At 42.4% G+C, this 16,964-nt stretch overlaps 1 protein-coding gene and 1 long non-coding RNA gene across 11 annotated transcripts in view; one reads left to right on the top strand and one right to left on the bottom strand.

The window, feature by feature from the left end:
* Positions 1 to 16,964, bottom strand: part of LOC126543115 (uncharacterized) — a 72,465-nt gene that overhangs the window by 30,019 nt on the left and 25,482 nt on the right. For 5 of the 9 annotated variants that reach the window (XM_072284829.1, XM_072284831.1, XM_072284834.1 and 2 more), the window contains exons 10-17: positions 15,463 to 15,618; positions 14,780 to 14,935; positions 13,419 to 13,574; positions 12,737 to 12,892; positions 12,052 to 12,207; positions 10,678 to 10,833; positions 4,339 to 4,494; positions 1,298 to 1,378 (exon numbers count right to left, since the gene is read on the bottom strand). In XM_072284829.1, the coding sequence (XP_072140930.1) occupies positions 1,298 to 1,378; positions 4,339 to 4,494; positions 10,678 to 10,833; positions 12,052 to 12,207; positions 12,737 to 12,892; positions 13,419 to 13,574; positions 14,780 to 14,935; positions 15,463 to 15,618 (1,173 nt within the window). The remainder of the gene's footprint in view (positions 1 to 1,297; positions 1,379 to 4,338; positions 4,495 to 10,677; positions 10,834 to 12,051; positions 12,208 to 12,736; positions 12,893 to 13,418; positions 13,575 to 14,779; positions 14,936 to 15,462; positions 15,619 to 16,964) is intronic. The other 4 variants (XM_072284830.1, XM_072284833.1, XM_072284835.1 and 1 more) reach the window with 4 other exon arrangements.
* Positions 1 to 16,964, top strand: part of LOC129380637 (uncharacterized) — a 42,096-nt gene that overhangs the window by 15,068 nt on the left and 10,064 nt on the right. Inside the window, exon 3 of one of the 2 annotated variants that reach the window (XR_008608814.2) lies at positions 289 to 878. The exons of the other annotated variant lie outside the window; for it this stretch is intronic. This is a non-coding gene — a long non-coding RNA (uncharacterized lncRNA). Of the gene's footprint in view, positions 1 to 288; positions 879 to 16,964 lie in introns of those variants that run through there. 2 annotated transcript variants of the gene reach the window in all.

Genomic DNA, 16,964 nt, shown 5'->3' with positions numbered 1-16,964 from the left:
AGGAGTCTATCTGCTACCGCGGCTATGCCTCTCATGCATTAATTCCTCCTTCCCGTTGATGACGACGACGTCAGGGCAGGATTTTGCCCATAGTTAGACAATGGTGAACGGAGAGGCTTTACAGTATTGTGCAGCTTCCGTAGATCTCGAAATCCTGTCGACGTGTCGTCAGTGTACTTCAAGAACGTTGCAGATTACTGTTCGTAAAGAAATTATGAAATAATAGTGCCAAAATCGTTTTTATTAGTAAACAACTTCAATAAGTGGTTTTCTCTTTTCTTGCTGCAGATTCAGTGGTGGTGATGGACCGATAATGAAAGAACGAGATTTGAACCATTGAATACGTTTACGGAATGATCTCACAGTCACTGTTGCATATTCAGCTGGACCTTATTGGGAGACAGTGAATACCAACTATGTTGCTACGTGTAAAACCACAAACATACACAAAAAATCGCCAGTGAATTTCTTCTGAAAGTGGGTGAATTTCTCCATGACGTTTATAATGCACATGCACTGGCAGATGAAAGGAAGCTACTATTTCAGAGCTACACTTACGATTTTAGTTGATATCACCAGCCTAGCAGAGTGAGCACACTGTTAAAGAACATTCACTACATTCACAATGTCATGCATGCTGGTGTTAGTAATACTCCTGCATTCACATATATTAAAGTTCTCAGCTGTTCATTATGGGCCTATTAGGAACGTAAAAGTAGTAACAAACAAGGCCTTAAGTTTGTAAAGTCAATCACGCACTTAATCGCAATACAGGTACTTGTCTCAAAGTAAACCTTACCCAAACCGAAGCTTCCCTCGGTTAACCTCCCACCTAGGTCTGCGGCCTTAGTGAGCGCAAATAAAATTTGCCTCCATGGCGATGCACGCACTATCATCCCATCGTGTTGTACTTATTACGCACAGCACCTTTCTAGCGCTGAGGAAAGCGCATGAAAATAATGCAGGCAAATGAGGTCCTTGTGCGATATGTGACCTTGTCGTGTAATATGCCACACTTTGCACTGGTTACAACGTGCTTAAGTTGTCGCGTCAGTGGGATAAAAAAACGACCGTGAATAACACGAATTTGCACCACCTTCCCAAAAGAACAATTGCATTGTTGCAATCCACTCGGCGCTACAGCGCTACCTTTAGCTATACTCGCCGGATATGCTACAACAGTTCAGCTTAAAACCCTCATTCATTAATTAGGCACAGCAAATCTTGCAACGTAGATGTAGAAAGAGCGAGCATTAAGTAATAATACTGCATAATTTACGTAAGTATCGCCGCATACTTTGGGCTGCTTGCTGAGCTGGCCGTGTTTGGCTGTGTTGCTGTGGCAATAGCAAGGCGGATCCGGAGCCTTGTGTACTGCCTGGAAAGGAAGTGGTCGATACTTGAGCTAAGATAATATATTCAGTATTTGCACGTAGACGATCATATACGGCCATGATGATGAGAATCCTAGCCCATAAAGAAGGACCCTATCTTCACAAAGCTGGAAAATAACGTTTTGAATGGTAAAGTAAAAATATCTTCAAATAATCAGCATACCACGTACGCTGAAAACTTGCGCAACTAAAGGAATCGGTGACCATATCTTCATCAGAGATTCGCGCCTCAAAAATTTATACCGATCTACTCGTAAAGTGATATCACAGTGCATAAATATAAAGAAAAATATATTTCCTCTTGTTCAAAACACGATTCGATGGTAATAATCCGAAGCTGTGGGCAGGGAAGGCTCAATTTGTGATAAAAAGTATTGTTTGCTCTTTTGCACGGAAACCGCTAATTTCTGTTGTGTTGTCGCTGCAAAAAACTGCTTAACATGCGCACATGCTTTGCGGAGTTTTCAGCATTCACAATATCTTAATGAAATGTGGTCAGACTGGTTGTAAACCTTGATCAAATGCTTAATAATGAGAAGAGCAAAAGTATTTTGCTTGTATCTGTTCTGAAATTTTCACTTTTGAATTCTGCTGAAATTTTCCATAGTTGTAATCTCACAGGTACTTTTATAGAGCGCTCTTAGGCCAGCGAATGCCTCGGACTGAGGTGTGTTGCTGATCTATAATTTTCATTAACAGTAGAGGACAATTAAGCAACCTGCAGGATGGAAGAATTAAGTATGCAACAATACTGATCGAAATAACATTGCCCTTGGCCTTTTTCTCGATTCTTGTAGAACTTCTTGAACTGTCAGTGACATTGTTTTAATGAAACTACAAAGTGTTTGTTTTCTAGCTCATTGTTTAAAATTCTTCTCCGATTACTTCTTTTACCATTTGCCTATGGCCTCTGTAAATAAAACCGACATGGAAATATTTTTCCAGTTAGATGTCATGTATGTCCCTGGTCGGTTTATTGACATGCTAAATTTAATGTTTTTGTCAACAATTTGGCGAATATACCGCTAAATGGTACGATATTTAAATATACTGACGATATTGCACTGATAATATCATAAGACTGATATATTGAAGCCACAAATAATTCAAAAAGGCCCGATCGTTATTTTAATTGTTGAAATGCAAACTAAATATATTTAAAAATACATTAATATATTTTATAAATGTTCATAGGAATGCTAACCCACACTAGTCCATTCAAGTACATGGTATCCAGTATTCGTGGTCTCTTAGGTGTCCTTACCATTGTTCTCTTCTGCGAAGTATCTCACACTATAATTTGGTGACCATATTTTGTGAGATATCTACACTGACTACACTCGTAAATGAGAATGAGTTGTAGCAGCGCTGCTATGCATGCCTAATTTATATGATGCACTTATCTGTGTACGTTAGTTATTAGAGCTCTGGATCAGTCTGTGCTCGTGTGTGACTTTCCATTTCATGTTTACTGCACCCCAACAAAAATATATCGACTGTATAAGCTGTTCCCTTAGATATGTGCGCGCATGCGTGCGATAATGAACTATGATTGCTCCGTGATGCGAAAAATACCAGTTGAAGCGTTTTCTCCTTTTCCAACCTATTTGCGCAATAATATTTGACAATTTTTTGCTCAATAGAAGCAGCAAAGATCAAGCGTAACGCGTTGTGAAACACGCAACTTCATAAGTTACATATACAGGGTGTTCCAGCTAACTTTACCCACAGTTAAATATATCTGAATGACACGTAGCCGGACAGAATCAATGTAATGTTGTTTGCCGTAGCTCGGAGATACTGAGATTATTTTCTTCATTCTACGTAATGACATAATTTGTCGTGATTATTAATTCAACTTCTCAAATATTACAATTAGGAGAAAAGTATCGATGAAAAACTTGTAGAGCAACATGAAAAAACCTGATACAGCTTTGTTACTCAATACGCGCTACATAACAGTGTTTTTCCTAGCGTTAGAGAAGCCCACGAATACACGCAAAGTACGGGAAGCAGCCAGTAGTGCAGCAATTTTCCTACCATTTGTTGTCTTTCTCTCTCGGAAAAACAATTTTATGTTGAACGCATTGAGCAACAGAAAGCTGTATGGGGACGTTTTCATGTCACTCTACAATTTTTTCTTTGACACAATTATAATATTAGGGAAGTTGATTATTTCTAACTGGGCGGATTAAAAACATAATTGAGTATCTCCCAGCGACGGCAAACAACATTACCTTTGTTCTGCCCAGCTACGCGGCATTTGTATATTTTTAAACTCTGGCTGAGGTTAGCTGGGGCACCCTGTTTACAACCTACAGTAAATATGTGTGAATATTGCATTTCCTGCTAATATGTTGCCCAAAGATATAATTAAAAAACGCGATACGGAAGCCAAGTAAAAAGATTAAAGCATATTCTGCTCTGATTACTAACACACTAAAATATTTTTTGCTTACTTTCTTCTTTTGCAGCAGACTGGATTTTTTTCGCTTTTCTACTCGTTTCTAGAAAGCAGCTAGCTAATACATTATTACTTCCTTGACCCGTCCGCACACAACAAGCGCATATGCGGGCAAGAAATGTGTTATAATTTCTGGATTGCTTAAATAAATCGGGTCGTATGTGCAGTCGCCAACAAAACTTTACGGACCACGGAATCTGAGAAACAACTTCCTATATCCGCTGCCACATAACGAAGCCTGGTGTTCGCGTTTACAGACGCTGCTATTACATGCGAACAACATAGGCATGTGTCGTTTGGCATGCTACTTAGAGAGGTTCCTCAGAAATTCCTCAGAGGTTCCTCAGATATGTGCTCCGTAAACGTTTGTTGTTGACATTACATAGGTATTTATTCTATCTGGCCCACTGCGTTTTTGTTATGTGAACCTCAGAATTAGGACCGACGTAACGTTGACAAAACATGGTATCTCTGACTCACCTGTCGTCTGTTGGTGACCTTCAAGACCCGATCCAGTGGACATTCCAGGATGCGAGGGACCTGCTTGTTGATTCGCCGTTGTGTCGGAATTGCTCGCTTGGCCGGTGACGTGGGCTATGTTCGTGATGTCATTTCGCACTTGCTGTTCTGCTCCGCCTGTATAGGAATTGCGTTTTTTCTTGCTCTTTTAGAGTGAACATTTTATGCCGACTACGGGCCTGCGAGAATGCCATATACAAGCTTTACGGGGTCCAGAAAGAATTACTCTACACTTTATCTTTACAAGATGTAGGCGACATGTTAGGGGTGATGCACTGGTAAACCTTGAGATATGTTGGCTAATTCGCAGGCAAATAAAAATTGTTGGGCCGTCTCTCTTGCCAGCTTAGTGCCGTTATAATAAACAATTACAGAGTTTTCCCTTTTAAAACGAAATTTAGCAGCAGATTCATATTCGGAGAAAATGTTGGGAATTGTGAAAAAAAGTTTACAGTTTGTAGATAATTGTAACTTTTCTTGAAAATTACACAATGCCTGCAGAGCTTTACAAGCGTATTGTGCGAGACGTGCATGATGCTTGCTAAGTGACCTGAGAGTACTTCATGACTCACAAAGTTGGCATTTTGAGGGGAAATGGTGCATCGTATAGGTAACCAGTGAACAGTTTCAATAGCGTGTAGTACTTCAAGCCCGGACCTAAATTTCAAGATCAAGTGCTCCAAACTGTTACATGCTGTTAACCCAAATGTTTCCAGATTTGCATATGAAAAACATAGGCTTATACGAATTTCACTTTAACAGTAAGTGGGGGAAATGGTGATTGCGAAGGCTGGCTGAACGTTCACGCTTGTTACCGAATTATTAGCTTTTGAAATCATTACTCCAACCTCGTTTTCCATTAGCCTTAATGAGTTCTACGGTAAACGTAAGAGCTCTCCCAATGTGCTTAAGTGAACCGAACAGCTCAGGTGTTTTATGAGTGGCGAAAATAAGAGAAGTATTATAGCTGATAAGTACGTAAAATTGAAGGTGTATGGAAACTATGACTTTTGCAGTAATTTGTTGTGGATGTTCCTGAGGACATTAGCAGTGGGTCTTCAGAACAGCGTGCCTAAATAACTGCACCAGCCAACGAACACAACGTTGGCAAAGTAGGGGAAGACTACTACGGCTCATTTGCCGGAGAACCTAAAAACCTACGGACAATAACATGTCGTTACAAAATTCCCTTTGAAATGCTAGAAAACATTATATGGTTAACACGTTTTAATGTTTATGCTCCAATTACAGGCAGCTACACATCGTAATGTAGCTCTTTGAAACACACTTCGACAGAATGCGTAAGCCGGTTACGCATGCTGCGCCTTTGGCGTCAGCGCACTTGGGACATCATAAATACCAAACAACGACAGCTTCAATAAATTCTTGGTTTAGGAAAAAACATGTTATCGCTCTTGCAAAAGAACCATCCTTTTTCTTCCAAGAATTTCCGTCCTATAGCAAGTCTCAGTATTTCTTATTTTTACTAGACTGCACGCAAGATCATCGCGGTCGGTTCATGGGTTCGACTGTTGGACAGTGTTAAACAGTGACTTTACTGGCCTTCCTGTTGTTGGTGTCAGGTTCCTTGTCACAAGTGTTTTTTTTAAAGATATTTATTTCCTCATTGCCAATATTTTTGTTTCAACTACATACTTGTCTTTTTCACTATATCATTGTTCCACGAACAAAGAACAAAGAACCAAGATATGAAGCCTAGTAAATAAAGGGCAGACAAGGCCACGTACGGTAAAACTACTCAACGATAGATGGAAGTGCGGAGCCAGTTTTTTTATGATGCGGCGTCACCAAGGTTTCTGTCTGGCTGAAGGGCTGGGTTTGGCTAAGTAAGGGACTTGAAGGTTCTTGTAGTGCTGCACCCATACATGTTCTCCCTGTTTCAAGGTAACACACTGCCACAGTTGTTAAAAGACACTGGAAACTTAAGGGAAGTCTGCCAAAACACGTCGCGCGTTAGAAATTATCGTAGGCCCGTGCAGAGTAAGAAGCTTCTTAGGTAGTTGTTGGCCCCTAGCGTTGTTTTCATTAAGTGCGCTCTTGCAAAATCGAATCATGTTTCGTGACAACTAGAAGCCGCTGTTTTTAGATTGACTGCTTTTTTCGTGAAGCAGCAATGTCTTCATGTGCTCAGAAATATAAGATGTGCAGAATACAGCGTTATCTATAACTACCACGGCAAGTAGACAAAGGCGCTTATTCGTCCATACCAATATAACCGGTAAGGGAAATACATTATATTGGTCCATGCTAGTTTAGTCCAAATCACAATATACTGGTTCGATTACGTCACTGAGAACCAACAATTATTGTTCCAGAGGCTTGCGCCGTCTGTCTCGCATCACATTGTCCCGTCGTTCGCGTTCACGGTACTGAAATAGGCATCACCAACATGCGCGGAATTCCACTATTCTGAGGTTCTCGGACAACGCGGCCTTTACACTCTAAGCCTATTCGGTAAAACAGGGCTCCTGTTTTATGAGCCTGCTGCTGGAAAATCGCAAGTTACTTTTATTTTAGCTCGGAAAGCTTGCGATCGACGTTTTCCTTCATCCTGGTCTCGCCAAACGCATGAGCTGCAACGTACGCGAAAAGAAACCACTGGAGGCATGCTGCCGATGGTCCTTGATTGAAGAGCGAAGCACAATGAGGTAATTGATTGGCAGCGGCGTTTGACTATCGCGGTGACAGCAAAGAACGAGCAAACTCTGCATTCATTATGCACTGCGCACACCGTGCCCATTTTGACAATTAGGGGAGTCTCTTTCAAAAGCCTTGCAAATGTATGCATCTGCAGATGTATGTGAGCCTAATGCGCCGCGTTGGCTGCTTTCCTTGACGAATGGTCCGCAATTACTGCGCTGTCGGTTTTTCCAAAGCGTGCGCGCAGTTACCAGCGGGGGACGGGGCGACACGGTATAGGTCAATCATACTGTCGTTTTTGCTTGCAGGTGCCGTCAGTTTGTTAGCATTTCATTGTGCCCATTGTGTTGGGCTCTGTGGCACTGCGCGGGGTACGATTGCTATGCATTTGTAACGCTCTCCCTTGTTGCGTTATTTTAGGCTGTTTTATGGAGAGAACCGAATACCCTAAACTGTAGTAAAGAAAAGGGTGCATGGACGAAGTGGTATGTTTGGATAGCTGGTGGACCGTTCACACACCAATCGTTGTACAAGATTGGTGATTGGTGCACTGGCGCACCACCCTGAGAGCCATTCGGTGGTGAATGGGCTGTAAATGCTTTGGCTGGGGAACCATGGGGTAAAAACAGGACCCCGATGGCCCAACCAAGCGTTCGGTACTGAACTTGCGGTACTATGCACCATCGGCTCTGCCGATATAGGGTCGGTTTATGTGTTCTAGTTCCACCTTGTGTTTATAAATGTAATTCCTTTCAAAGAATTGTAAATGCAATTGGTCTTCATGCTTAATCTGTGTCTGCTTCCATCTACCTGATGTCTCCAGCGAACCTACGGCCCCTATCCTTAGCGGCAGTATTCTTCACTTGCGTAGAACAGCCCTGGTGTTCTGCGTCGGACGCCCTAGTGGAGAAGAAATATCTCTACCCTCGAGAGGGAGGACGAACGACCTTGCATCGTTGGCCATTTCATTCCCATTCCTTTTTTTCAAGGACCCTATAACGTAGAACTATTTAGGTTCGTTTATATTGGAAACACATGGCGTCAAATTCGGTAACCAGCGAAGCAAGCATTGGACGGTAACGCACAGCTTTGTTTGAATAGCACAATGGAACGAGCTCCTTCATTATAGAATGTCAATAGTTTTTCCTTTCAAAGCGAATAACATTGCCTATATTGAGCGTTTTTTACCTATAATTTGCTGACTAGAGGCGAGAAGCATGCTCAATTGGGGAGGGCTTAGATGTGACCGAGTCAGCACAGTGCAAGTAGATAACCTGATGAGGAATGTGATGCTTTCGTCTGCGATTCGTCCGCTTCCCCTTACTTAGTTTTTGGTGGCTGGTAAAAAATCGCGGCGGCATGCAACGGAAGCTTAATATTTCTGGCTGAGTGGATCCTCCCCCAATAATAGTTGGTGAAGTGATGTCACATACGTGCTGAAAGGGTTCGATAACGTTTTACTCCCACGTACAAAACATTATGCGCAAAATATTCACGCTCCCTGGCAGCTTCCTGGCGCGATTGACGGGCAGCCATTGTTTTTCCTTTTGGAACGGGGTTGTATGCGGCTATTCAGGAATAAAACCCAGCTTTGTTTAACATATTAATGCGTCTTTAACGCGTACATGTCAGGCCAGTATGGAAAAAAAGTTGTTAAATTGGCAACAATTTTTCGGGTTTAGTCGAATTTTGCATATTCAGTGTGCCCATATCATTACAGTTGTAGAATTCTTGTGCTTTTCAGGACAGTGTGTGACAGACAGGCGAAGTGGGGCTGGCCCGAAAACTTTTTGACCGCTTGTGGATCGCTGATTGCAGAATTGGAAAAGTCAGGAATAGCTTTTCCATTACAGAGCCATCATTGTAGAACTGGTGCCACCATGACATTTCCACTTCAGCCTGTTTAGAAATGCGGAACGACTCCAGAATCAATTCAACTCCGGTGTTGCCTCTTCGCAACTCTGGTTGCGAGCACGTGAAGTAATGCTGAAAGGGAAGTACACATTTACTGGAGAGCTTGAATAGGAAATTCCTTTTACATAAACAAAACGTGAAAATAATGTTGACTATTGTTTTTATATTAGAGCCCGTGCCCCACTCCGCTTTCATGTGCGATGCATATGGTCACGTTACCTAAGACAAACAGCGGCCGATGCATAGCTCTATCAAAAATAAATCGCAATATATAAGATCTAGTACGTGCGATACGAGCGTACATAAACTATCAAAAATATGAACGCGTTCAGATGAAGTCCAAGGTGCAATGGGGCAAGGCTTTAACGGGAAGTATATTTAAGGTAGAAATTGTACTTTCTTTACTGTGAGCAGTCTCACTGGATCGTAGGACATCTGATGTGAAACCACTTCAAAAGTACACTAAAGTCTGAATCCGAGCTAGCAGGTAAGGCAGTATTCTTGAACAAAACAGCGCTAAATATGGAACAAGGTAAGTGGCACAACACGCACACGGGATCACTTCCAACACACGTTATTACCACCAGCTGGGTCATTTTTTCTGAGTCCAAAAAGTGTGTGGGGGAAGTTTATTCCGCAGCTACATGATGTGCTCAAATAAACCGATTAGTGGCATTTCATGTTGCATTCGATAACTCGTACACGCCATGATGGCCTAAAAGCTATGGTGCTGCGCTGCTCAGCGCAATGTCATGTGATTATTTGGCGACCGCAAGGGCGGAATTTAAAAACACTACTGTGCCGCGCACTGGGTGCTCGTTAAAGAGACACAGGTTGTGAAGAATAAGTGTCGGAGTCCTATACTCCGCTGTCTCGCGTAAACCGTTGTGTTGTTACGAGACGTGAAATGACAAATTTTTTCTGTCTCACCAAATAAACTTCGTCGTCATTATAAGACCCATAGGGATGTTAATGAAATGTATGATAGGCCTTGTGGAATACATTAGTCTTCCGGCGCTGTTTCGTATCTTCATGTTGAATCTTTTTAAAAGCAGTTACTTGCATCGTAGAAAATGGGAATCTCAGTTTCTGCCAGCGCCATCTGTCAGCGTGAGCGCGCTACGTTTTGCTCCAAAATTTATTCTTACGCGAACCCACCTCACGCGTGCGACGGATCTCACGCTCTCACTCTGCAACCTGCTCTAGAGCGGCGTGGGTACACCCACGCCGCTCCCTAAAGTCTTATGAGTAAACAAGAAGTTTGTCCATGGAAGGGGATCGCCAATTCTTAAGTCGAGTCACTATATAAAGGCAACAAACAAACTGGGCAGGAAAAGCGCAAGCTTCCAACTACTTATGCTTGATGTATCTATACGAGCATGCGTCCTGAAACACACACACAATCAAATGAAAAGAGTAATAATCAGTGATGCAGTAAAAAAAACAAGAATCCTGCATGCTTAACAATAGATATTCAATTTGGTTAACGTGTTATCTCTGACTGAAGCGTTGCCTGATGTTTCGCGATGATCCCAGAAACGTCAGTATTCATCCACCGACGATATTAGATCTCTGGATATATCATAGATTCGCGTACATGGTAAATCAAAGTAATACGCCAGCGCATTTTTAATGTTATTGTCGATTTCTTTGTGTCCTATCATAATCCTCGAAGCATTTGAAATCGAACCAGGCGACTTAAGGCAGGTACGACTTTATGCTCACCGGTTCCTGGTGTTGGCATCACCCGTCCTTCGTCATTTGGTTTCACTGGCACTGAAGGGCCCGCTTGCTGGCCAGCAGATGCATTAAAACTTGTCGCTACGCCTGTTGCGTGGCTGCCACTCAATATGGTGCTTCTTGACCCGTCTTGACCTGCTCCTGTTTGTAAAGGGAACATTTGAAAGCGCTTACGATCTCCAATAGCAGCTGCCCGGCGAACCTGTTGTTCCCGCAATTAGAAGCAATCTTCGCCATTGTAAAACATTCTAGCGTTAATTAGGGCTCCAAAAAGATTTCTAGCTATAAAACATTGTAGTACTCATTACATTTTGCGCATAACGAGTTAAATGAACATTTCGCAAAAGAAACATTACCTTAAATGCGGCGTCCTATCAATTTCGTTGCATGCAATATAATAACTCTTATGCACCAGTGGGAATAAAATTGCGTGGAAAAACTAGAGCTTCGTCCATAACGAAATGTCAAAAAAAAGAAACAGTCAACATTCCTCAGTCAAAAGTATGATCTCGAATTGTGCTGCAAATGAATAGCTGTTTTTTCTAACACTTATCCGCATTGCATTGTCGATAGCAAAGCAAAAAAAAAATGCATGGTACATTAGACAATCTTGCTTCAGACTTTCGATACCTATTTCTCTATATATCTGTCAACTGCACTGTAGCTCTTACACCGCAGAAAACTTCATGCTCATATCTATAGTTTTAGCATTGGTTCATTTCACTTCGAGAAATATTTTTTTTATTGCGGAATAACAAGCTTTGCATGCTGGGCAAGGCTAAAGGAATAAAATATAGTCCTGAATATAGGTCATTCTCCACGCTGAAGCATCATAGTTTTCACTGTTCCATTTGTACGGTTCCAACGTAATACCTGAATTGAAAAACAAATTGTAAAATTCTGGTATATAAACATTTTATTGGCAATTGATGGAAGCAATTGTGATGTTATATACCCAGCACTAAAGGAGGGCAAATCGACATGCCTTCTTTCAATCGGCAGATTGTTACTGATGTGATGTGGGTGTGACAGAAACACGCAATATGTATTCTAACCAAGGGAATTCATCAAGAATTGTCACACTGTTTCTACAACTAAGCATTAGAAGGATAGGCTCTCATTCTACGGCATTTCTATTGTATAGGATATATGCTTGTTATATTCGGACCTTTTTATTTCGAATAACATTATTTATTGCGTTCACTTTGACCGCTAATCACTGACCACTATTCGTAGCACTGGTTTTTTTATAGCTCTCTCCAATGCAGCTGAATCCCAGTTCAAACTAGCCAACTGCGTCATGGTAACATGTACGTTACAATCCAACGCGCCAGAATAAACCTCGGAAATCTCGCTCACCGGTGCCTCTTCCGTTACCAAAAAGACCCGCTCCAAGAGATGCAGCTGAATTTGACGAAGCTGGTTGATGACCCACAGTAGATCCGGTATGTTGCATTTGCGTCGATGGCAGAGATGTGCCCGTTGCTGATCCTGCCAAGTGCTGTTGTGATCCGCCTGCAAAAAACGCGCTCGATGTTTCAGTTAAAGCTCATTGCATACGATAGACGAGAAAATGGCAGGAGAAACAAAGCTATGCTTTGTCGAGGTTACCAATTTTTCTTACGCGCAAACCGATCCACAACTGTAAAAGAGGGCGAATAAACATGCCTTTTTTGGACCTGCAGATTGGTACATATGGGATGTGGTTGTGACAGAAACACGCAATGTGTATTCTAACCAAGGATATTCATCAAGAATTATGTGAGAGTATTTTAACAAATAAGCATGAGAAGGATAGGCTTTCATTCTTCTGCATTTCTATTTTATCGGATATATGCTTCTTATATTGGGACCTTTTTAGCTCGAATAACATTAGTTATTGCATTCACTTTGACCGTCAATCACTGACCACTATTCGTGGCACTGGTGTTTTTATAGCTCTCTCCAATGCAGCTGAATCCCAGTTCAAGCTAGCCAACTGCGTCATGGTAACATGTACGTTACAATCCAACGCGCCAGAACAAACCTCGGAAATCTCGCTCACTGGTGCCTATTCTGTTACCAAAAAGACCCGCTCCAAGAGATCCAGCTGAATTTGACGAAGCTGGTTGGTGACCCACAGTAGATCCGGTATTTCGCGTTTGCGTCGATGGCAGAGAGGTGCCCGTTGCTGATCCTGACAAGTGCAGTTGTGACCCACCTGCAAAAACGCGCTCGAGGTTTCAGTGAAAGGTAATTGCATACGATAGACGAGATAATGGCAGGAGAAACAAAGCTATGCTTTGTCGAGGTTACCAATTTTTCTTACGCGCAGTCTTATTCACTGCTCTAAAGGAGGGCGAGTAATGCCTTTTTTCGATCAGCAGGTTGTTACTGATCTGATGTGATTGTGGCAGAAGCACGCAATGTGTATTCTGACCTAGGGTATTCATCAAGGATTATATGGCACTGTTTCAACAACTAAGCACGGGAAGGATAGGCTTTCATTCTACGGCATTTCTATTGTATCGGATATATGCTTCTTATATTCGGTCCTTTTTAGTTCAAGTAACATTATTTATTGCGTTCACTTTGACTGTCAATCACGGACCACTATTCTTGGCACTGCTTTTTATTATAGGGCTCTCCAATGTTCATGAATACGAGTTCAAACTAGCCCACTGCGTCATGGTAACATGCACATTTGAATTCAACGCACCAGAATTAACCTCACAAATCTCGCTCACCCGCTCCTATTCCGTTGCGAACAAGACCCGCTCCAACAGATGCAGTTGAATTTGACGAAGTGGTTTGGATACCCACACTAGATCCGGTATTTTGTATTTGCGTCGATGGCACAGAGGTGCCCATTGCTGATCCTGCCAAGTGCTGTTGTGATCCACCTGCAAAAAACGCGCTCGATGTTTCAGTGAAAGCTCATTGCATACGATGGACGAGAAAATGGCAGGAAAAGCAAAGCTGTGGTTGTCGACGTTACCAAATTTTCTTACGCGCAAACCGATCCACAACTGTAAAAGAGGGCGAATAAACATGCCTTTTTTTATCTGCAGATTGGTACATACGGGATGTGGTTGTGACAGAAACACGCAATGTGTATTCTAACCAAGGGCATTCATGACGAATTATATGAGAGTATTTTAACAAATAAGCATGAGAAAGATAGGCTTTCATTCTTGTTCATTTCTATTGTATAGGATATATGCTTCGTATATTCAGACCTTTTTAGCTCGAATAACATTATTTATTGCGTTCACTTTGGCCGTCAATCACGGACCACTATTCGTGGCACTAGCTTTTTAGAGGCCTCTCCAATGCAGCTGAATCCAAATTCTCGCTAGCCCAGTGCGTCATGGTAACATTGACGTTAGAATTAAACGCACCAGAATAAACCTCAGAAATCTCGCTCACCGGTGAATATTCTGTTACCAAAAAGACCCGCTCCAAGAGATGCAGCTGAATTTGACGAAGCTGGTTGTAGACCCACAGTAGATCCGGTATTTCGCGTTTGCGTTGACGGCTGAGAGGTGCCCGTTCCTGATCCTGACAAGTGTAGTTGTGACCCACCTGCAAAAACGCGCTCGAGGTTTCAGTGAAAGGCAATTGCATACGATAGACGAGATAATGGCAGGAGAAACAAAGCTATGCTTTGTCAAGGTTACCAATTTTTCTTATGGGCAGCCTTATTCACTGCTCTAAAGGAGGGCGAGTAATGCCTTTTTTCGATCAGCAGGTTGTTACTGATCTCATGTGGTTGTGGCAGAAACACGCAATGTGTATTCTAACCAAGGGAATTCATCAAGAATTGTCACACTGTTTCAACAACTAAGCATGAGAAGGATAGGCTTTCATTCTTCTGCAGTTCTATTGTATAAGATATATGCTTCTTATATTTGGACCTTTTTATTTCGAATAACATTATTTATTGCGTTCACTTTGACCGTCAATCACTGACCACTATTAGTGGCACTGGTTTTTTTATAGCTCTCTCCAATGCAGCTGAATCCCAGTTCAAGCTAGCCAAGTGCGTCATGGTAACATGTACGTTACAATCCAACGCGCCAGAATAAACCTCGGAAATCTCGCTCACCGGTGCCTATTCTGTTACCAAAAAGACCCGCTCCAAGAGATGCAGCTGAATTTGACGAAGCTGGTTGATGACCCACAGTAAATCCGGTATGTTGCATTTGCGTCGATGGCAGAGAGGTGCCCGTTGCTGATCCTGCCAAGTGCTGTTGTGATGCACCTGCAAAAAACGCGCTCGATGTTTCAGTGAAAGCTCATTGCATACGATAGACGAGAAAATGGCAGGAGAAGCAAAGCTGTGTTTTGTCGACGTTACCAATTTTTTTTACGCGCAAACCGATCCAAAACTGTAAAAGAGGGCGAATAAACATGCCTTTTTTTATCTGCAGATTGGTACATAAGGGATGTGGTTGTGACAGAAACATGCAATGTGTATTCTAACCAAGGGCATTCATGACGAATTATATGAGAGTATTTTAACAAATAAGCATGAGAAGGATAGGCTTTCATTCCTGTGCATTTCTATTGTATCGGATATATGCTTCGTATATTCGGACCTTTTTAGCTCGAATAACATTATTTATTGCGTTCACTTTGGCCGTCAATCACGGACCACTATTCGTGGCACTAGCTTTTTATAGGCCTCTCCAATGCAGCTGAATCCAAATTCTAGCTAGCCCAGTGCGTCATGGTAACATTGACGTTAGAATCAAACGCACCAGAATAAACCTCAGAAATCTCGCTCACCGGTGCCTATTCCGTTACCAAGAAGACCCGCTCCAAGAGATGCAGCTGAATTTGACGAAGCTGGTTGTAGACCCACAGTAGATCCGGTATTTTGCATTTGCGTCGATGGCAGAGAGGTGCCCGTTGCTGATCCTGCCAAGTGCTGTTGTGATCCACCTGCAAAAACGCGCTCGAGGTTTCAGTGAAAGGTAATTGCATACGATAGACGAGATAATGGCAGGAGAAACAAAGCTATGCTTTGTCAAGGTTACCAATTTTTCTTACGCGGAGCCTTATTCACTGCTCTAAAGCAGGGCGAGTAATGCCTTTTTTCGATCACCAGGTTATTACTGATCTGATGTGGTTGTGGCAGAAACACGCAATGTGTATTCTGACCTAGGGTATTCATCAAGGATTATATGGCACTGTTTCAACAACTAAGCATGCGAAGGATAGGCTTTCATTCTACGGCATTTCTATTGTATCGGATATATGCTTCTTATATTCGGTCCTTTTTAGTTCAAATAACATTATTTATTGCGTTCACTTTGACTGTCAATCACGGACCACTATTCTTAGCACTGCTTTTTATTATAGGGCTCTCCAATGCTCATGAATACGAGTTCAAACTAGCCCACTGCGTCATGGTAACATGCACATTAGAATTCAACGCACCAGAATTAACCTCGCAAATCTCGCTCACTTGCTCCTATTCCGTTGCCAACAAGACCCGCTCCAACAGGTGCAGTTGAATTTGACGAAGCTGTTTGGATACCCACACTAGATCCGGTATTTCGTATTTGCGTCGATGGCACAGAGGTGCCCGTTGCTGATCCTGCCAAGTGCTGGTGTGATGCACCTGCAAAGAACGCGCTCGAGTTTGCGGTAATAGGTTATTGCATACGATAGACGAACAAATGGCAGGATAAACAAAGTTGTGCTTTTAAAGGTGACCAATTTTTCGTACGCGCAAGCATAAGTGGCCCACGAGTGAAGTCGATGAAAGTTTGAAACCGCGAAGGAAGCGAGCGCACCAGGAGGAAGGCGCCTGGAGTTGAAGAGAATTGTGCGCCGGGGAATGCACGAAGCAGGCGCGCTTAGGATGGATGGATGGATGCTATGGGCGTCCCCTTTGGAACAGGGCGGTGAGTTGCGCCACCAAGCTCATGTTATTAAGTTGCCTAATGTCTTACCTATATAAAAAACGAAAACAAAAAACTCACGATGACTTACCATCAGCAATGTTTCCGTACCCCTTTTTTAACTTTGTTTTTGTATGCCTCCGTCGCTTGTCGTTTCGCTACTTTAACCAATCTTCCAATCGCCTCTTACTAATCTCTGTATTTCCTTTGCCCCTGCTCTTGCTGATCCCAAGGATTCCAAGGAGGCCAATGGTGCCTATATCGACCGTGGGCAGATATCTTCTCATTCTAAAAAAACAGGCTCCATCACATCCCTAGCTTTACTGCAGCAAGCAAATGCTTCTTCCTTCTGAGATCTAGCTTTATAAGAGCGTGTTCTGA

Source organism: Dermacentor andersoni, chromosome 10 (assembly GCF_023375885.2).
Source record: "Dermacentor andersoni chromosome 10, qqDerAnde1_hic_scaffold, whole genome shotgun sequence".
In the NCBI taxonomy this organism is placed as follows: domain Eukaryota; kingdom Metazoa; phylum Arthropoda; class Arachnida; order Ixodida; family Ixodidae; genus Dermacentor; species Dermacentor andersoni.
Note: the sequence above shows the minus strand (reverse complement) of the source record. Positions and strands in the feature narration are given on the sequence as shown.